The following is a 22981-nucleotide window of genomic DNA, read 5'->3' on the forward strand; positions in this document are numbered from 1 at the left end:
AGTTATGGTCTGGGGTGCCATAGCATATCATGGACGATCACAATTGCTACGAATTGTGGGCAATTTGAACAGTACCCGATACATAAACGAAGTTTTACAGCCCCAAACTATTCCTTTCCTGCAAGGATTGCCAGGGGCTGTACTCCAGCAGGATAATGCCCGTCCACATGTCGCCAGGACTGTCAAATCCCACCTTGATTCGCAGCAGGTAAAGCTTCTTCCATGGCCTGCATATTCCCCGGATATGTCACCGATTGAACATGTGTGGAATTTCGTTGGGCGGCGTCTCGCTCGTGATCCTCGTCCTGTTGCTTCGGCAGACGAACTTTGGTTGCGCATACAAACAATATGGAATACTCTTCCGCGGGCAGATATTCAAACTTTGTTTTACTCCATGCCGAGTCGTGTAGCGGCTCTTATTGCGGCGCATGATGGCCACACAAAATTCTAATTTCTATCTCTTTTTATTGTTTGTTTGGTTTGAAAATGTAATCATTTATTTGTACCATTGCCACTCCACTGTGTATTAAATTTCATTCAACTATGATGCTTCCTTCATGGTGTTGCAATTTTCACAAACAGGAGTGTATAAGGAAGTATGTTGCCTAATTTTCATAATAGAAACATCTCTAAATGTCTTTTAATTTCCCTTCAAAAGTTGAAGATGCGGTTTTGCCCCACTTTCTTCTATTTATTGAAATACGTTACCAAAAGTTCGGTAAATATTTGCATTTTTTCTTCTCTAGTTACCACAGCAGACATTCCTGGGCCCTTCGGTACGTCATTCATCGAAATCTGTGTCTTACACTTTTGATAGCCAACTTAGTCTTGATTTTCGGAATAGACAGAACAGATAATCAGGTAAATGTATTAAATGTTTGATTTTTTTCAAAAATAGACTCAGTCGGGATAAAGGAAAACATAATTTCAATTTTTCAACTTTAAGGATTCTTTCTCCCGAGGCAACTTAGTTGAATCAACTTTCGGACGGCGATTATTAGAAAGTCTAACAAAGTAGAGTAATCCCTTGGCAGCCTTCACACGACAGTCAACTTTTAGTTGATTACACTCATCGGGACATTGCCAAGCGTTCGCTCTACACATGAGTCAACTAGTTGAGAGTCAACTCGGTTCAGTTTTAACAGCGTTGTAGTGCCAACGGTGCCCCCCCCCTAAGAGCAAGGACGTACCCCCTAAATATCGCGAAGACTCTCCCTCCCCAAGAGCAAGAGCCCTCCCCCTAAAAAGGAAACTACCCCTCAACCCCCCTAAAAAAATTCAAAAGCGCAGTCTGCGCCATGATCCCCCCCCCACCCCCTCCTAAGTGGGCACCCCTCGTGGAACAGCTGCTCGAATAAATTCGGCTTATTAGACCTCCTACGCACGAGGTGATTAATGGAATCAGCTTTTGAAAAAGTTGCCTGTTAACTAGTTGACTGGCGTTTTTCGTTGTCTTCACACGAGGCAACTTAGTTGGAGCAACTTTGCTTCTAACAAGTCGAATTTATTTTATCAAGTGTGATAAAGTTTGTTTACAGTTACCCCAAGTTTTCTTTTACACCAACTGATCCTGCATTAGTTTCTAAATTAAAAGTTTAAAAAGATAATAGTTAGACATTTTCTGTCTTTATTTCGATTTCCACTTGAGTTAAAAAAATTCTGCCATTTATTTATTTACTGCATAAAATGTTGAATACTCAATTGCATCGATACTTTTTTTATGTACAGCAGCATAAACATACTTTTCTGCTTTTACCCCTTGAATAAGTCAGTAAAAAAAATGTGTATGAATGGATTTCGTAGCAATTTTCTAACTAAGGCAATTACGATTTATATTTTAGTGACTATGTTTGATTTTTCTACTATATGCTTCATTGCTATGAAAAAAAAATCACACATTTTTGTATTGATTAGATTACTTTTGAAACAGTACTCCATGTTCAGTGAAACACACATATATACCAGTGGCGTACCTAGCATGAGGGACACCCAGGGCGGTAATGTTTGGTATCACCCCCCCCTCCCCCCACAAACGGAAAGAAGAAAAAAAAAAGTTTTAGGGTTCTATGCAAACATGAATTTCATACAATATTCAGAAACAACAACATACTTTTAGAACGAAATTTCAAGTTGACTAATGTACAAAAGACAAAAAACTATGTTTTTATTATATAAGTATATAACTTGCCCTAGACGCCTCTGTGCAGGGCCGTCACGAGGTCAAAAAAGTAAGGGATGTATTAAATTTATTGTTCCTCAATTATTTCAAACACAGGGAAAGATAACAGGTTTCAGCTTTTTGGTTCAAGAGGAAGTCACATGACAATATGATTCTAATGTTGAGTTTAATAATCACTCGATGATCTGGGATGAAGGAAGGGGGACCAGGGGTTTCATCCCCGGAAAAATTTCAAATTTCTAGTCTTAAAAATGAATTTTAAATGAGCTTTGATAATGCGTGATGTAATGAGGGGAGAAGTCATGCTAATGTAACTGCGTTTGATAGAGTAAATATAATTAAAAATTTGGGAGAAGTTTTCTGAATTGAAGTATTAAAATTTTTCAAAAACTTGAAATTTCACTTTGGGTGTCACCCTAGACGGGTGACACCAGGGGCAAACCACCCACTCCACCTCCCGGTAACGAAACCACTGTCTATATATATATATATATATATATATATATAAATTCTGTAAATAGTGATTATTTTTGTGATTAATTTGTTGTAATCTAGCTAAATTTGGCGTTTATTCCATTATCTTTCATCTAAAATTATCTTAGTAACGTAACCTGTAAATAGGGTTTCTTGTAATGTAAATGTACATACAACTCCCTAACATTTGACTGAAGTATACTGAAGGTCCCCCCATTTCTGGATGATAAGATTTGTGAATGGAATTTTTAAAAAATGAGAGAAATTTGTAAAACTTGGTAGGATTTTCTAAATATTTCTTCGCTCGGTATAAAACGGCGGGCGTCTTGTGAGTGGAGGAGACAGTTTGTTCGTTTTCTAACTGTGGAGTCTCGTTTTCAGCGTTCCGCTGGAAGTGTGTATTAGCCTTTGCGCTGTGTTTTTGCGTATTTTGATGTGAATACTTGTAGGACCGTTGACTTTACAGTGTTAATTGATATTTGCCTAATTGCTATAGTTAATTTAGCAGTTGCCAAGGATATTTCTTGTACATAGTCGTAAATAAATCTCCTGTGTTTTCTCAAGAACTGTGTCGATATTAAAGAATTTCTTGAAGTGACTGGACTCGTAACAATATATATATATATATATATATATATATATATATATATTACTACGCAAAAAAATCTAGTAATGGTGTCATAGCTGCAGATGAGATCGTTGAAATTTTATAACCAGGGGAGTGTGACCTCCTAAAATTTTCCTTTTTTGGCAAATTTTGTCTGACAGTTCGGAAAGAAAAACATCATTCGGCGAAATTTGGAGTTCCATTCGGCAAGTTGAGAATTTCTTCCCTCCGAAAAATATAAGTTCGGGGCGTCCCTGTTTATGACGTAGAAATATCAGGCTTGTAACAACAATCGTCAGTTATTTTCAAGTCTGTATTATAATACAATACGTTTTCTATCAATTATTTTTGATTTCAGAAATTATGTACTGTCATAGCTGGACTTTTGCATTATTTTTTCCTGTCCGCCTTCAGCTGGATGTTACTGGAAGGTGTTCACATTTATTTACTCTTAGTCGTTGTTTTTGCCTCAAGACGGTCTCACAGTGAAAAATATTATATTTTTGGATACGGTACGTTCTTTAGATATAAAGACAAATTTACAGTAAAACTTTTTTTTCTCTAAACGGTATTCAATATTTTTGTTTTTCATTTAATTTAGGATTTCCCTTGTTTGTTGTTGCAATAACTGCTGCCGCTCGTCCAACATACTATGGCACGGATGAAAAGTAAGTGAATGGTTTGAGTTTCACAATCGGCACCAGTCACAAACATTCTTAAGACATCGCTCTCAGGTTAACTCATTTTGCCGAGCCTTTTAATGTATTTTGACTTCTTAAACCATGTTTCTCTCATGTAACTACATCTCATCTAAGGTTTGGCTGCTTCTATATCCTCTGAATTAGTTAATTATACTTTCATCTGCTCAATTTCGCAAAAAGGTAACCCCCCCCCCCGAAACAGACACCGAAAAATCTGATGATACCCAGTAACAGACAGGATGAGGAAACGATGAGTAATAGACAAAATTCCTCTTTTCTCTTCAATATTTGTAAAAAATATTGAATTAGAACTAAAGCCTTATTAAATTCAAATGAACATAAAACACCAGCTGACCTCGTGGCTCATAAAATTCACTCTGATAACACTAGATGTCTGCACTGTATTCACGGGCTACGGTAACATCAGTTTTACCTGCTTAAAAGGCTTAGTATTTAAATCCAAACTTATAACTGTCTGTTACTGGACCCTTGTCTGTTACTGGTGACCTTACCCTATGCCAGGCTCGGACTGGCCCGCCTGCCAACCTGCCCGAGGGCAGGTGCGCCCTTCCTACTTTTTAAGATGAAATGCAATACAAACGCCTTCGCTGAAAAAAAAAAAAAAAAACCTTGTGTTGCAAATTCAAAACGAAGTTTTCTAATTGATTCGAAAGCTCCCATACCTTCCCCTCATTTTGAAGTTTCGAAAATTTTCCTCCGAGCCCGGTTTCCCTATTCTGGAACTTCGATTTCGAAAACGTTCTGGAAGAAAGTTTCGAATCGCATAATTTTTCCCTAACGTCATTAAAGATGGACGGCAATAGCGTTTTAAGATTGAAATTAAAAACAATTTCTGGAGATAAGGCCACTAGAACTTCTCTCTTCATCTTCTAACATCATCGAAGTTAGTCTAAAACTGCATTTTTGAATTACATGAAGAAGTTTATTATTGTTGGTAGAGTCGGTAATGGTTGCCGTTTGAATGCAGTTGTCTAGGCGTTTGTCAGCGAGTTTTTCTACACTTAGTTTTAATGAATTTCATAGTGGAAAAGTTGAATTTCGTATAGATATGTAGCAGTGCATTTTATAACATAATGACCACTTGACATCAATGTCGCCTAGTGAAAAAAAATCTCTCTCAGAAGATGCGAAATCAAACCACTGGGCGACTTCAGAAATTCGGAATGTACTTATTCATTATTTTTTTCTAAATTGCCGTTTTTGGCACTTGATTGAAAAAAACTAGTGAAACGTGCTTTAACCTAAAAGTTTACAAAGATGGCCTACAGTCAAGATTTTACAACTTCAATGGGAAGTCCCACAAAATCTCTCCTCTCCCAAATAAACAAAAATCGTCTAAAATTCTGTTAAAAAAACTCCGGGAAAAGGTCACCAAACTCTCTCTCTCTCTCCACCCCCCCCCCCCCAACACATCACAAAAAATCGTCTACAACTGTATTTTTATGACTTTAATTCCGAAAATTTTGCAGGGGAAAGTTCCTCAACCCCCTCTTTCCAATGCCATCGAAGATTGTCAAAACTTTTGAATTTTTGGAGCTTCAATTTCAAAAAATCACCGAAATCGAAAACTTTTTCGAAAATGTCGTTAATGAGGGCTTTCAATTACGTTTTTAGAACTTCAGTTCCGAAAACATTACGGGGGAGAGCCCTTAATCTCGAGTCCTTCTCCTAACGTCAATGAAAACCCACTAACTTATGTTTTTGAAGTTTCAATATTGAAAATTTGAGGGTCTACTCCGGACTCAATCCCTTCCCTTTACACTACCAAAGATGGCTAACCATCGTATTTCAAAGCTCCAATTTCCAACAATTTCCAATGGAAAGTTCCAAACCCCGTTCCTTCCCCCTACGTCATAAAAATTGGCTTACAACTGCGTTTTTGAGACTTTAATTTCAAAAAATTTTCGGAGAGGAGCCCCCATGTCTTTCTTTCCATCTTTCTTTCCTCATCTTTCAACATCATTCAAAGATTGTCTAAAACAGCGTTTTTTGGAACTCCTAACATCGAAAAGTTTCGGTTGAAAAGTTCTGAACCCCATGTCTTCTGCTACGTCATCAAAGATGGTCTACAATTGCGTTTTTAGGAGTTCAATTACAAAAAAAATTTCCGGGGGTAAGCCCCCGAACCCCCTGGTTTTTAGCAACACTAAAATTGCGTTTTGAAGCTATCATAAAACAACTGGGGAGAACTCGTCTCTCATCTTTTCCTTCAAGAACACAAAGATAGCAAATAATTGTGTTTTCGAAAATATACCCTTAAATTTAAAAAAAATTCCGGAACGGGACCCCCCCAAACCTCCGTTTTACTTGTTAACCTCCAAATAGTCTAAAAATGCGTTCCGAACAAAAATTTTCGGGAGAAAGCCTGCAAACACTCCTTCCTTTGCGCGAATATTAAACAAAACTCAATCAACAAACAAATCCAAAACTATCTTCAAATTTTATTTACAAATGCAATTTTAGTATTTCATTATGTTCGGTACGTAAACTGGTAAAAAAAGATGCCATTTTATTGCTGCAACCTTTCTTTTGTAAGGAAAAAAAAAACAATTGAGGACCTGAATAACAACTGAAAAAAATTTCACGAGTTTCCAAACGAATCAAAAGTTAAAAGGTTTAATTTAGATAATTAGAAACTCTTTTTTCAGTTTTTTTATTCTTGTGTGTGTGATACTCGAAACACTTATAACTTTCATTCAAACTCTTTGAGCGAAGCACATTACACATTATTCGGGGGGGGAAAAAATTGTTACAAACTTTAAACTTTTAAAAAAAAATTATTTTCATTAGTCCACCCTCCCCCTCCTTAATGAATTAAGCAATCGCCCCTCTCAACAGGATCGTCTGGATCCGCCACTGATCGCTCCTCTAAAATGATCGTCTTATATCCTTTCCACGATCCCCCCCCCCCCCCCATTGGCATGCGCCTTCAGAAAAATTGGGGTATGCGCCTTTTTGAGGACCCAGTCCGACCCTGCCCTATGCGTTTTCAAAAATGAGAAATTCCACATAAATTAATGTTGAATTTATCTAATTTCTTTTTAAGTTTATACGTAAGCAAAAACAATTTAACTGCTTAAAATTTAAAACTTTCATACACATTGAGACACAAGCATCTGAATAATTTAAGAGTTCCTCAATACAAAAAAAAAAAAAAAAACAGAGGTCAATTTACTACAATATAGCAATGGGTTATTAAAATTGAATATAAACTATACAAGCCATTGAAAATAGCGAATAATGTTTGACCTTTTTTCTTTGTCATTCTATAGAATAATTTCGTGGAAAAAGCAAAAATAAGAATACCATGTGACCTCCATTCCATGAAAAAAAGTAAATTTTACATGTTTCTCTTTAGCTGCTGGCTGTCCACAGAGAAAGGAACCATTTGGGGTTTTATTGGACCAGTAGCTGGTATCCTGTTAGTAAGTTATGATCTAATGAATAGTGATTTTTTTTTTTTTTTTGTTAATATCGCACATGTAACAAATGCTTTCATTTTCCCAATTACATAGCTAATTTTACAGAAATGAGATAACATTTATCATTGTGTTTCTTTAAACTTTGTTGATACACTCAATGTTAAGTTTTGTCATCAGCAGTGGTGTTCCCATAGGGTATAACTCCATATACGCCGTATACTCTCAAACATTTTTTAGACATATAGCGGTATACTCTCAAGCTTCATAAATTTTCATATTATGACATACTATGTATATGATCAAATACACATTGTGCGTAATGGAATCCTGGGAGTATACCCCTCAGAAAAATTGATGGGAACATCACTGGTCATCAGTATCATTCGTCGTCTTTGCCCTGTTTTCTTTGAAGCACCTAATATTTGGCGAAAACAAACGTGTTATGCAACATTCAAACAGCGTTGGCACATCACGTTCGCCACGTCAAGCGGACACACATACGTTTTCCGAAAAGGGGGAAGTATTCATAGATTCGAACGCGCGTAAAGCACGTGTCCGATACTCTCACCCAATAGCGAGAGCGCGGCTTATCTCGTGGAGACCAATGAAATGCGACTCCCAACTCTACGAACATCAGAGCCGTCAGATATCTGGCTTCTATGCACATTGACGAGTCCCGTACAATACGGCTTGCTGTCATGGCAACGCTGGCTGAAAAGTGGTTTTAGGGAGAAAAGTATGCGTCGGTGACGGATGTGCGGACGCAGTGTGAATGTTGCATTACAATCTGACCTCAGATGATATTCAATTGGCAAATGTCCAGTTAAGACTAGTCGATCGCGGTTTGCAGGAAAAATAACAATTTGATACCCGTTTTTCGTCAGTTTAATGTGACTCTGTTTAATTTAAAGGTTGACACACAACTGCAAAAGTTAGCATTCCTGAAAATAGATGCCTATAACTTCCGCTTGTGAACCGGATGTTTGCCTTTCCATCTTATGGGTGGTCAGGCTGTAACAAATGAAAGAAAGCGTTTCCAGAGCCAAAGATAAATAGAGACTACTTGATATTCTTGTATTACACATAAAGTAACTTTGACCTAGCAGGCCCGCTGCTAGGCATCTGAGCGATTGCTTGCAAAATCGAAATCGCGACCCTCCAGTGCACCTCCTGCCGGTGCACCAAATAAGTGGGGGGGAGGGGACCGAAAGAAGATTTGGAGTCAGAACCGTAGCAAAGCATCAATTTAAAGTAGAGCATTTGACTTTTATAGCAGGTCACTCCTGAAGACTTTTTTTTTTCTTAAAGGGGAGTAGGGGGTATGACTTTTAGAGGCGTTTATTTTTTTCAAGCGTGGTATGCACAACGGATCCATCCTGTTTTGGAGGGTGTCATTACCAGAATATGAGCATATATATCAGGAGGTTTTCACCAGATATCGTCGCCTCAGAGCAACAGTAAGACATCTAATCGCATTAATAACAGTAAGATATCCTATTGCTGCGTTGAGATGAGGATATGTGGAAAGAGAGAATTATCAAAACGAACCTTGTCTTAAATTTAATGTTTGGGAAGAAATCGGAAGAAGAGTTCGGAGGTTCTCCCCCGGAAATGTTTCGACCCAGCATTTTAAAAAATGAACACATTTTTAAACGATATTTGATGATTCAGGCGGAGGAGATGTTCGGGAACTTTCACGGTTTTTTTTTTCGAAGTAGTCCAAGAAGCCTAATTATAGAAGATCCTTGGTAAAATTTGAGAGAAAGGTGGTTTGAGGGCTTCCCCAAGGAACTTTATCCAGATAAAAGTCATCTTTGGCACCATTGGGTAGCAATCAGTTTTTCAAAATTGAAGCACCCCAAACACAATTTTAGCCGACCTTCGATGATGTTAAGAGGGGGAAGGGATTTGGAAGCCCTCCCACGCACTTTTATTGAAATTGTGGTTCTGGAACGCAGTTTTGGACGGTCTTCAGGAATGTTTGGGGGGGGGGGGGAGTGCCATTCACTATCGAAATCAAAACTCCAATAGCAGTTTTAGACGATCTTTGGTAACGATAGGGAGAAGGAAGTTCAGGGGCTCCCCCCTGAAACTTTTTTGAAATTGTAGGTCTAAAAACGCAGTTTTCTAAGTACGGAGGGAGTTATTTGTATTTTTAGCTCAAATTTGTTTAGGCTTAGCTGAAATTTAGGCACTACTTTCTTCATTAAATCTATCAATGAAAAGTGAAGGAATTGTCCCACAGTTTTCTTTTTGACACAATTGGGAAAAAGCGACATTTTTTACTTTAGATCTATCTCGACCTATGGTTGAAAAACTAAGCTTCTATCTCCAAAGAAATAAGTTACTAGCCTTTTTAAATCGTGTTCAAAAATCGCATTTTCTTTCGCATTTTAATTCCTTAAAAAACTTATTTTATTTGTGTTTTCATGCTTATGCTTTTTAAAGCCATCTTTCTTGATTTAATTTCTTAAAAGTATTTTAATATCTGTTGTAACTGTTTGGATGGGGAAATTTTGCATGATTTTTTTAAATTTATTTAAGCCTGATTGTTAAATATATGTCACTTGACACAATTCTTATTTTCAAGGTAGACCGAGCAAAGCCGGGCTACGTAGCGAGTAACTTATAAACGAAATGAGTTTTCAAAAATCAGGTTTAAAAAACCCACGTAACTAACTAGACACGCCTTAACAGGTAAATTAAAAATCAATGAATGATTCTCATATATATAATTGCCAATGATCCAGTAACCCGCGTATTTCAACAATGAAAATCGCGCCACGGCATTATAATTTTATAATATGTTTTGGTAATGTTTAACATGCAGGGAAAGGCATTATTGTGACAAGAATGAACTCGATCCGGTAACTTAACTGTTTTACTGGTAAGACTGTGTCATTTCAGGGGAATGAAGAAACGAAAAAATGGTCAACAATGAACGCTACCTTACTGGAGTTAAGGTTTAAATTTCAACTATCAAAATTATACCGAACAGGCAGTTGCTTTGTTGAAATGTAGAAGAGCTGAAGCAATTTTCACCCGTCATGCCTTGACGGGCGACTTTCTAGTCATATAATAATTGTACAACAGAAATTCTTTTTTTTTTTTGTGCGCGTGTGCTGTGCCCTAATAGATTATTTTGAAATTGAATTTTCTTTTATCTCTTTAGGTTAACACTGCAGCTTTACTTCTTGCTCAGTGGAAAGCTAGCAAAATTTCAATTAAAGACGACAACATTGCTCTCGTAAAGTAAGTTTTTTCTATTTTTCGCTTCAACCAATTAAATATAAGTTGATTTACATTAAAAAATACAACTTTGCAGGCGATGGTTGCGTGTCACGTTCATATTGTTTCCTGTACTTGGAATAACTTGGGTGTTTGGATTCTTTTACGTTGGAAAACATTTTGAAATTGCTGGATATCTATTCACTGTTTTCAACTCTTTTCAGGTAAGAAAGTGCAAAGTACTGACTTGGAAAACCGATTGACAGCATGTGTTTCATTCATCGTTAGTTGCTCAGTTTAGCGTTAAAATTACTTTGTGTTCCTTAGTGGATAAGTAAATATTTAAAAAGGTTTTTACATTGCTTCTAATGCATAACGGATGTTTTTTGCAAATGAATTTAGCCATTTCACAAACTAATATAAATTCCTCTATTTAGAAATGAACACAACAACATATTTTACAACTGAATATTTTTCATTAATATAATTTTTTAAAAATCATAATTTTTCAAATTTTTATGAAAATGTGTACCGTAAAAATGCCTGATGAGTTGTTGTACGCTTGACTGAGAATTTTGCCTCCAAATGCACTACTAGCTTGCGGCCTTATTCGCCTGCCGATTCAAAAACTCCCCCCGAACTACTGATCAAAGTCTTCTTCAACCAATAGCGGCCTTATTCACCAGCCATCTCAAACTTCCTTCGGGTCACACACCCGAACTGCTGAATGAAACCTTCTTTCAACCAGTATATTTGAACCTCAGTCAGATACCTCAAATCGTCAATTGAAGCCTTGTGATTGGTAAAGAAGGCTTCAGTCGATGGTTCGAGTGTTTGAGCAAGTTTCAACTCGGCTGGGGAACATGACCGTAACGGGTTAAAGGCTTTGATCCATAGACTAATAATAAGAGTAGACCGAGCTTTCTCATTCTTGCTGATGAAGAAAATTGGTTCATAGATGTATCATGTGACTAGTGGAAGGGCTTGGTGAAACTTGACGTTAAATCCCGGTTATCACAAATTTGCCATTTCAACTGCGCTTGCGCGCGGACTTTGCTGATTTCGAAACTCTTGCTCAAACTAATGATAAGCATTTAAATTTGTTAATATGAGATAAGAACAGATAAAAATTAGAAATTACGAAGCTTTCTTTGATTTAGTTTTTACGCCTCGGTAAAGATTGAGTTTTGCGTCTTAATTATTAATGGATTCGGAGTTTGTTTTTTCTATCAAACAAAGGCCCTTTTCAGGGCCAAATTTTTAACCTCAGAAGAGCGTACTCGATCTGCAGCATCACTTCCAATACAAAGCCGAACCCTCAACCTAAATACAAATGTATAATACAAAGCTATTTACGCTTAACGTAAAATATCCGCAAAAGACGGATATTTGTAATATTCCGATCATTTTTGAAGTACATAACGTGTTTTACGTTTACGTTAAATAAATATTTCCAAACCAATAAACATTGAAGTGCAATTTTTCTCTTTTCTTTATAAAGATTATCAGTTATTCATATCCATAGTTTCATATAATGTATCCCGAAATTGTTGTGAAAATACTCTAATCGCATTCATTAATTTGTTGGGACACTAGCACAGTCTAAATATAAACAAGCAACACGAAATCTTAAAACAGAAAGCCCAAAAAGCTAAGTCCGTGCGCAAGCGCAGTTGAAATGGCAAATTTGTGATAACCGGGATTTAACGTCGAGTCTTGGTGAAGACTTTGGCAGCATGGTTGCTAGATGGCAGCATTATCTATAGTTTGGCACTCGACATGTATTTTAAGACAATGTGTTTTCATTAAAAAAATACTTCCAGGTGCAGAGATTGAACTGTTTTTCTCTTAGTTATGCATTATTTTGACATTAGTAATAGTTTTTGATCAGTTTTCGGTAACTTTTACTTCATTTGGAGCTGTCAGCGTTGGCGTGAACGAAATGGCGTAAACGTTTTGCGTTAACGCAAAAATGTACTAATCGGTATCTTAAATTGAAACTGTAGGTAAAAATCTTACCGTTTGCTGATTCTTCTTGGTCGCTTGCATCTTTTATTGCTTAGAGAGTTATTGAAATTGACTAAAGAAAATGCACAATACTATCTAAACGAAAAACTCACTATATTAACAAAATATTTACAACTTAGAATAACAAATTTACAAATCGGACTCCATAAAAGATCATTCTTCCGTGTTCCATCAATTCTATTTATTTTATTTCGCGCTGGCGTTGATCGTCTGCTACGATTAACGCCCGCTGTTGCTAGGATATCCACCAGTCACATGGTTTGGTTTATGAGCAGCAAAAGGGTTGCCATAGCTCGGTCTACTCTTATTATTAGTCTATGCTTTGATCGGCAATCTGAATGACTGATCATGGCTCCACTAGGTGCCGCTGACGCTTAAGGAGCCTCGACAATTTATGACTTTTCTGTGTTAAACCGATGAAACTGTGATGCACTCATGCATCCACCAATCAATATCAACGCTCCAAAGTTTGTTTATTTTTGATTGGATGTCGCCCATTTTGACTGCAAGAGGCACCGATCGGAACCCTGCATCCACCAATGGCAACGTAATGGAAACAGTTGTTCGTAGCACCCTCTTTGTTGCTATGAGTTTCAGCAGTTGTCACAGCCCATAAGAATTAAGTTGGGCTATGGACTGACTAAAGTTCAAATCCCCTGCTGAATAAAAACTTTAACCAATTAGAAGGCTTCATCAATCAGCAATTTAGATGTCTAGCAGAGGTTTAAAACGGTTTGTGAATATGATCATTAATGATCAATTCGAGTGCCATTGTTCCATCAAATCTTGTTCTCTGTATTGAAGCATACCCTATTTATCGTTACATCACTCAATGTCATGAATTTTATGCCCCCAAAGTTTTATTATGTTCCCTTTATTTTTACAGGGTTTCCTTATCTTTGTATTTCACTGCTTAATGGATAAGAAGGCAAGAAATATGGTTATAGCATCTTTCAAAAAGGTAATTTTGCTTAGATTTCTGTCTTTAACATTACAAATAAGTTGAGGAATGTTTTATTCATAACATCCCTTATTGTTTCAGAAGACTGCGTCTGTTAATACAGGGAGCAGTGGGACTCAGAAGAAGTCTAAAGGTCTGCAAGTGTTTTTCGTGGAAAAAGCTGCAAAAGTTCCTTTACAAGATAAAAAGGATTTCAAGAACATATCTGAACTCAACAACTCATCAGAGCTGACAAAAAGTAATTTTCAGAAAAGAGACTGGAAAAAATGGAAGAAACCATGGTCATTTTGTTTCGATATGCCTGTATCAGAAAATAATAGCCAAGGTTCACCAGTCAAAGATCCATCCAAGGCAATAGTTGTATGTTTGAACAGTGTAAATGGTAGAAATTGTCAATAGAGACATAATTATCCTCAGTTGCATAAAATTGCTCGTAGGTTTGAAAGGCATTGACTCAAATTATTGTGGAATATCGAAAAGTGACTGAGATGTCCTTTATAAACCACATATTTTTCGTATCTGATATAGATGTTCCTCACATGCATCTAAATGTACTATTTGCAATCGTCAAAACTGCACACTGTTTGAAAAACAGTAAACAAAATTGAACTACTTACTGCTATACATTAACTGGTTCAATAACAGAAAAATCTTGCGTAAGTATTTTCCCTTTGAAAATATTCCGACTCTAGATATGTGTCTTTTTGTTACTTCAATCCCCTCTTAATGATGCTTTGGTTTGAAAACTTAACTTCGAGAATCCTAGATATGGGGTAGTCGGTTCAATTCTCACATGCTTCGGATTTAACTATGATATCTTTTTCAACTTGGCCACATGACTGGTCAAAAACAAAATCCAAAAAAGTTTGGCTGATACCAGAATCACCCTCAAAGCCTGTCTCAAAATTTTTGAGGAGATTTTTTTGCAGCCAATCCATAGTTTGATCAAATGTCTCATCACTTCCAAAACATCAACTGATAAACTACTATGAGTAAATCTTATTACAGTCAAGTTTCTTATCCTTTTATACTCAATGGTTGACAAATGCAGCTAAACAATTTTTACTTTTGAAGCAGCTAACTGATGTTAATCAGCAATGTTATACCTTCGAATTAGTTTTGCATTTAAGTCTCCATTCCATTTAATCTTGACATTAGGGCTGGCTGTCAATGTCTTGAACATTTCCAATGTCTAGTATGCATGTTTGTTTGTTTTCTGCAATTATTCAAAGCTTTATTGTATTTCCCATTTTTTAAAAATTAGAAATGGAGACTATTTTGAAACAATATGTGCTACTTTCGTTTTAGTATACCATTTAAGAAATTACTAAAAATATTTACTTCCTTAAAATTTTGATTTTTACTATGTATTTTAAATTCTCAATTCTTTTTCGATTTTATACAAGACTAGAGCAAACCTTTTTCATCTTGAGTGCAACTCGCAACTTAATCTCTTTACTATTATTTTGTATAAGCAACTTTGGAAATACAGCCATATAGCAAATCATATTATAAGGATATTACGATCTTTTTTTTTACAACCAAAGCTTAACACTTGCGAATCGAAAGTACTGAATAGAATACTAAAAATATTTTGTTTTTCTTCATCAGAATTAGAATACTATTTTTCACTTTTAGCAACATATTTCATGTTCAAGTTAACATGATTAAACTAATCATAAGGCATGAGTCTTATCATACGATCAGCAAAGAATTATCTAGTCAAAAGAAATGCGAAGCTACCACCTAAGAAAGTGACAAATCTTCTTGGAGTTTTTCTCAATTTCAAAAAAAAAAAAAAAAACCTCTCTACTGGTATACGAGGCGTATTTTTAAAGTAAGTTCCGTTTTGACATAAAAAAAGAACGAGTACAGATCGAGCAAAGAAATTTATTGCACAAAAATCTACCATCCTTATGCTATTTTTTGACATTGCTCCCGTGATTTTCTAAGCATTTGTCATAGCGTGGTACAGGTTTTTGTATACCTATTCATAGAAAATTGCCGCCTGTGTAGTCAGCCATGGGATAACATGTTATCTGAGCTCATTATTGCTGTTGTGCCACAGACCACTTTGGAAAGACTTTAGATGCCGAAACAAATGAAAGATGCTGCGAGAGAGGTGAGGGCAGACCAGAGGATGTTCAAAAACGCCCCTGCCAAAGCCCTGTAAGAGTCCTCATGGTTGACTAAACGGGCGGTAACTTTGTACGAATGGGTATACAAAAACCTGTACCACGCTATGACAAATGCTTGGAAAATCACGGGAGCAATGTCGAAAAATAGCGTAAGGGTGGTAGATTTTTGTGCACTAAATTACTTAGCTCTATCTGTACTCGTTCCTTTTTTATATAAAAACGGAACTTACTTTAAAAACACGCCTCGTACTTTTAACTTCACTCTGCAAAAAAAAAAAAAAAAAAAAAAAAACTTAAAAAGTTCCTTTGTGGGTTAACTCTACTAATAATGGTTAAAAATAACTATCATATTAAAACTTCATCAAGGGGTTGTCTATAAATGTCATTTTTTTTCAATATGTCAATGTCACTCTGTTTTTCATAAGCATAGTTGAAAAAAATTAGTGATGTCACATTTCTTGCTACCTCTTTCCTCTTGTCACTAACTCACAATTTCACTAAACCCCCTCCTCAAAATGTGGCATCATTTGTTTACACCCCCTCCCCAGTACAAACTTGACAATTTAAGCCCCAAGTAAATAAATTCAAGCACAAATTGTGTAATCAGTTTTTTTTTTTTTTTTTTAAATACATAATAGTTATTTATAGATTTTAAATCCTTATTTTTGCATTTAAATAGACGAACAGTTTTGTAACATCCCATAGTTTGGATGGTCACTCATAGAAGAGAATGCACATATTAGGATGCCTAAGTGTTGCATAAAATATTGGTGGGAATGAAGCTCTCTTTTGTTAGAATAAACCATAGTTTTTCCGACTAAACATTGATAAAGTCAGAACAAACAACGTAAGTAGAAGCACAAATTTGTAAATTACCGCAGACACGTGTTTCGGCGTTACAGGGAACGCCTTTTTCAATGCAAAAAATAATGAGCTTATGGATGAAAAGACATCCGACAAAAGCCAAGAGCAGATAAGCATGCAGCTTAAAAGATAAAAACAGCGGATTAGCCAAACACCAATGACAAAGTTATAAACCGAAAAGGAACCAATAGGAATGCAAGCAAAGGCCAGGAGCTTTCCCTTAGGTACGAACCCAGAAAGAAAGAATTCAATTGGACAAGGATTAAGCCGAAGCTTAAACAAAAAGAAAAGAAATTGTCAGTAACCGTGAACCGCAAGAAAGGAAAAGCAGAATGGAAAACCACGAAATAAAATAAACAGAAACAAAAAATATTCGAAAAAAGGAAAAATAAAGATAAATAGAAGAAAATTGGGGGGGGGGGGGTGTCAATCACGACAAAAAGGTAAAAATAAACAAAGGAAGATAGATAAAAATGAGTGGGAAAAAAGGGGGTATTAAAGATATGGGAGCCAAATGTTAGAAAAATATGGAACTGAACTATGATCGTTAACTAAGTTAGAACTGTTCCTCAAAATATGAAAGGATTCCCAAAAGTCAAGATCTGATGAATTGGGGCATTTTTGGATAATCTGATAAGAGTTAAAATCAAAAGAGTGATTCGAATCCCAACAATGTTGAGCAATACTAGACTTGTTTAATTGTTGTTTTTTCACATAATTTTGATGCTCTTTCAAGCGAATTTTTAAAGCACGCCGAGTCTGTCCAATATAGGCAAGTTTACAAACAATTTCTTTTCTTTTTGTTTAAGCTTCGGCTTAATCCTTGTCCAATTGAATTCTTTCTTTCTGGGTTCGTACCTAAGGGAAAGCTCCTGGCCTTTGCTTGCATTCCTATTGGTTCCTTTTCGGTTTATAACTTTGTCATTGGTGTTTGGCTAATCCGCTGTTTTTATCTTTTAAGCTGCATGCTTATCTGCTCTTGGCTTTTGTCGGATGTCTTTTCATCCATAAGCTCATTATTTTTTGCATTGAAAAAGGCGTTCCCTGTAACGCCGAAACACGTGTCTGCGGTAATTTACAAATTTGTGCTTCTACTTACGTTGTTTGTTCTGACTTTACTATTCAGCACAAAGGTATTTATTTATCTTATTATTTTGGCTTAAACGGGCCTTACGTTTACATTTTCCGCCTTTTATGCAATTTGTGTTTTTGTTTTGTTTTCGGAATTTTTGTCTATTGTTGTATTTTGATCGTGACTTTTTACTTCTTGTTTCTTATTCATTCTGTTATTGTTTGATTTTGTTTATTTTCATTTGTTTTGGTTTTGCTTTTGATTATGTCTCAAATCAATAGGTTTGCCAATCTTCGGATTAAGAAATTTCGTTTTTTGAACCATTTAAAATTTCTTCAAGAGTGTAGGCGCAAGAAAATTATTCCGAAGTTTATTTCTTTGAAATGTAATTTACCACGTTCTGTAAAAATTGACAAAGTAATCTTTCGGTCGAAATTGGCTTTACTCAGAGCTTCGATCCAGGAAACTAGGAAACATTTATCGTTTATTGAACGTGAACTTTATGATTTACATCTTTCGGTTTCTAATTCCATTCCCAACTTTAACATTATTGACAGAAATTCTTGGTCTAGAACCCTTCGTTCCTCTGATAAACATCAAATTGTTTTGAAAAAGAAATTAGCTATGCTTTGTAAATCTTCTCATGTCGTTCCTCTTGATAATTTACCTGTTGTTAATAAGAATGTGGTTGTTAATCTTTCTAGCGTTCCATTAAGTAATTCTCAAATTGAGGCTCTAAAATGTAATGATAATTTTGCTGTGAGTGTTAATCCGTCTTTTTCAAAGCTTATTGCTCCTGTTGAGAAAGCTTTTAAATTTAGTGCCTTAACTTCCTCTCAAAAAGATTCGATTCGGCATCTTATAGCTTCTAATATTGACTTTAACTCGAAAATTTCTAAACCTGTATTTGCTAATACTGTTAGCCGTTCTGTTAAAGACTTAGTTTCGAATTCTGATCTGGTTGTTACCAAAGCTGACAAGGGTGGCCAAATTGTTGTTCTTGACAAATCATCTTATGTTGATAAAACTAATGATTTGATTTCTTCTGGGCCATATGCTGAAATTTCTAAAGATCCTAGTGATAAAGAGTTAAAAACTATTGCATCTGCTGTCAAGTCTGTTAAGTCTATTCCTTCAAATGTTAAACGCTCTGTTGTTCCATCTATTGCTAATTGTGCTAGATTTTATGCTTTACCTAAGGTGCATAAAGCTGGTATTCCTTTCAGGCCGATTGTTTCCAATATTGGTACGGCTTCGTACAAACTTGCAAAATATTTAGTCTCTGTGTTTTCTCCCCTTAGGAGTCACAATTTATTTACTATTAAAAATTCTGTTGAGTTTGTTAAAAAAATTCATAGTTTCGTTCCAAATAATTCTTTTATGGCTTCTTTTGATGTTAACTCTTTATTTACGAACGTTCCCGTCGAGGGTTCATTGTTATGCCTTCGTAGAAGACTTTCTGAATTTCATTTCACCAATACGGAAATTGAGGATTTAATTTTCCTTACCCGTACTTGTCTTAAGCAATGTTCTTTTGTTTTTAATGGGAATTTTTATACTATGTTAGATGGTCTGGCTATGGGTAACCCACTTAGCCCCATTCTTAGTGATATTTACATGCATTATTTTGAGGTTAAGCTGTTCCAAAAACTGCAGTTCCAATTTTATGTTCGGTATGTTGATGATTGTTTTGTTCTAATGAACCAGAATCAGTTTGAGAGTGATGAGGTTTTATCTATTGTAAACTCCATTGATCCTCATATTCAGTTTTCTTGTGAGAAAGAACGAAATAATTGCATTTCATTTCTTGATGTACTTGTTTCTCGTACTGAAATTGGTTTTGAAACTACTGTTTATCGCAAACCTTTTGCTGTCTCTTTACCTCCTCATAGACTATCGTCTCATCCTCCAAATCAAAAATATTCTGCTTTCAATTCTTTTGTTTATCGCGCAATTAATATTTGTTCTTCGTCGGAACTTCTTAAAGTGGAACTTAATTATCTTAAAGCTGTGGCAATTGATAGAGACTATCCGCCAACTTTGATTGATTCCATTTATAAAAAACTTTCAAATAAATCCCAAACTAATGTTCTTAACCGAACCTTCATCAGAAAGAATTTGGTTGTTTTGCCATTCTTTCCATCTGTAAGCTATCAGGTTGCTAAGATTCTAAAACGTTTCCAATTCCAGGTGGTGTTCTCTCCTATTAATAAACTTTCATTCTCTTCTCTTAAAGATCCTATTCACCCTCTTAATTGTTGTGGAATTTAATGAATTAATTGTAGTTGTAAACTTGCCTATATTGGACAGACTCGGCGTGCTTTAAAAATTCGCTTGAAAGAGCATCAAAATTATGTGAAAAAACAACAATTAAACAAGTCTAGTATTGCTCAACATTGTTGGGATTCGAATCACTCTTTTGATTTTAACTCTTATCAGATTATCCAAAAATGCCCCAATTCATCAGATCTTGACTTTTGGGAATCCTTTCATATTTTGAGGAACAGTTCTAACTTAGTTAACGATCATAGTTCAGTTCCATATTTTTCTAACATTTGGCTCCCATATCTTTAATACCCCCTTTTTTCCCACTCATTTTTATCTATCTTCCTTTGTTTATTTTTACCTTTTTGTCGTGATTGACACCCCCCCCCCCCCCCAATTTTCTTCTATTTATCTTTATTTTTCCTTTTTTCGAATATTTTTTGTTTCTGTTTATTTTATTTCGTGGTTTTCCATTCTGCTTTTCCTTTCTTGCGGTTCACGGTTACTGACAATTTCTTTTCTTTTTGTTTAAGCTTCGGCTTAATCCTTGTCCAATTGAATTCTTTCTTTCTGGGTTCGTACCTAAGGGAAAGCTCCTGGCCTTTGCTTGCATTCCTATTGGTTCCTTTTCGGTTTATAACTTTGTCATTGGTGTTTGGCTAATCCGCTGTTTTTATCTTTTAAGCTGCATGCTTATCTGCTCTTGGCTTTTGTCGGATGTCTTTTCATCCATAAGCTCATTATTTTTTGCATTGAAAAAGGCGTTCCCTGTAACGCCGAAACACGTGTCTGCGGTAATTTACAAATTTGTGCTTCTACTTACGTTGTTTGTTCTGACTTTACTATTCAGCACAAAGGTATTTATTTATCTTATTAAACATTGATACTTTATATGTACAAATTTTAATTTTAAAAATGTTTTTTTTTGTTAAAAAAAAATACTGAAAGCTTGTTCCCGAATAGAGCTGAAAGTAAAACAAGTTGTAAAGTTACAGTCCCTGCATAAAGTTTTAGATGCATTTCTTAAGCAACATTTTTTAACAGTTAATAAAATTTGATTTTTCAATATTTAACTACAAAGAATGTACTTCGTATGTAAAATTTACTTTATTATACAGATGCAATCAAATAAAACATCAAGTTCACCGAAAAATATGCATTTATTGCTGGTTGTTCGAAAACAAACTGAAGCAGGTTTGTACCTACATATCTCATGCCATGCCCCACCTAATAGCTCTAGGCCTTTAATATTGAAATAAAACCTTACCTATTCTATAAAACGAAACTTAATACCAGATTAAGCATTCAAGTCTAAGAAATACATTGTGTGTCAAACAATTTCGCCAAGGACTGTAATTTTTATCTTTGTAAAGTGTATCTAGTCATTCATTAAATGTCACATTAATGAAATAATTGAAACTTGTATTGTTTTTCATTATATGTTGTACTGTTTCATATTTACATTCAGAATTTCATGTCTTCTTTAATTATAAAAATTAAGTCTTAAGAATGTCCTTTGTTGGAATGAATTCACTTTTTCATGTTTTGGCGATATTTTTTACTAAAGAGAATCATATCATTAAAAAAAAAAAAAAACTTTTTTGGCACCCTTTGATTTTTAGGAGGATGCCAAAAGATGAAATATAACCTTCATTTTCTCTATTATCTTTAAAAGTGCAAGAAAATAAAACTTGCATATTTAAGTTGGTTGATTTGTCATGCAATAAAATTGTTTAAAATAAAAAAACTTGAGGGTTTGAATGATTTAAAAGTTCATTGAACATGCAGGGGTGCCCACCAAGGGGAGAAGGGGTCTTGGCGCAGACTGTGCCATTGAAATTTTTAGAGGAGGGGTGCTTTGCGGGGTATTTCTAATTTTTAGGGGGCCTCTAGCTTTCGGGGGATCTTCGCAATTTTAGGGCGTGTGCACCCTTGCTTGAAGAGGGGGGGGGGGGCACACCTGGAACATGTATAGTACATAATTACAGGGGAGTGGGATAAACATAGAATAATTGTTATTGCGGCATAGCCTTTTCTTTCGACAGCAATGGACCATTTTTTTTTTACTGAGACCTCAATCTCTTTCTGGCAAAGAATCTGTTTTCAGACTGAATTTAAAATTTAAAAAAGATTAAATCATTTGTTAATGGTGTTATAAATAGGAAGTATTCCATGCAACATTGCAGTTATTCAATTCGTATCGAAAGATAGGCAGATTAAACTTGTTGAGGGAACTAAATTGTGGAAATTTGTAGCCATCAGGCTCTTTGACAGCAAAATAGAATTTTGCCAATCACAAATTTAGAAGTATTCAAGGGGGGGGGGGATGCAGTTTCAAAAAAGTGATTTTCCTTTTTTTTGTTTTGTCTTGTAGTTAAAACCCAAGTTTATTCCCAAAGTTCAAGTCATTTGGAGCAAAATTCTCAAAGTTATCAAGTATTCAGTCTTCGCTCCTTCAAACTGTAGCTCCAACAGCTGCCGAAGAATGCAGCTGTTCAGGCAGCTGCAAACGTTCAGAATGTCAATGCTGCTTTCTTAGGGTTATTAAATATAATATAAATAAATAATGAAAAAAGAAAAGGCTGAGGAAATCAAAGCTGCTACAGAGACTATCATCTACACCTTTGATGAAATGATGATATTGATGCCTTTTCGCTTCTAAAACTTTAAACGCGTTTTCCTCAAAACCACCTTTTCAAAGTCTGTGCTCACTCCCATTTTTAAAACCAATTGACCAATCTATTTCAAATTTCGTACACACATTCTGCATATAAAAAAAACCTCTCCTCTACGTTGATTTTTCTTAAATGTGTTTTTTCACTAACAAATTAGCAGAATTTTTTCATGAAAAATAGCACTTTTAAATTCAAATAGCCGCCAAAAATTTTAAAGTCAAGCAAAAAAAAGACCTGAGAACATGGGAGGGGGGGGTGGATTAATTAATATGCTGACTAAATTCAAACAGAACATTCTCGGGGGGAGGGGGGGTTCCGATTTCGAACGAAAACTGACTGTAGATCT

At 35.5% G+C, this 22981-nt stretch overlaps 1 protein-coding gene across 1 annotated transcript in view; it reads left to right on the forward strand.

The window, feature by feature from the left end:
* Positions 1 to 14020, forward strand: part of LOC129216343 (adhesion G protein-coupled receptor L2-like) — a 93250-nt gene extending 79230 nt beyond the window's left edge. The window contains 8 exon segments of the mRNA XM_054850556.1: positions 747 to 861; positions 3619 to 3772; positions 3862 to 3928; positions 7341 to 7407; positions 10577 to 10656; positions 10730 to 10856; positions 13547 to 13621; positions 13703 to 14020. Coding sequence (XP_054706531.1) covers positions 747 to 861; positions 3619 to 3772; positions 3862 to 3928; positions 7341 to 7407; positions 10577 to 10656; positions 10730 to 10856; positions 13547 to 13621; positions 13703 to 14020 — 1003 coding nt within the window.
* Positions 14021 to 22981: the final 8961 nt, after the last annotated feature.

The sequence above is a fragment of the Uloborus diversus genome, chromosome 2 (genome assembly GCF_026930045.1).
Source record: "Uloborus diversus isolate 005 chromosome 2, Udiv.v.3.1, whole genome shotgun sequence".
Lineage (NCBI taxonomy): Eukaryota > Metazoa > Arthropoda > Arachnida > Araneae > Uloboridae > Uloborus > Uloborus diversus.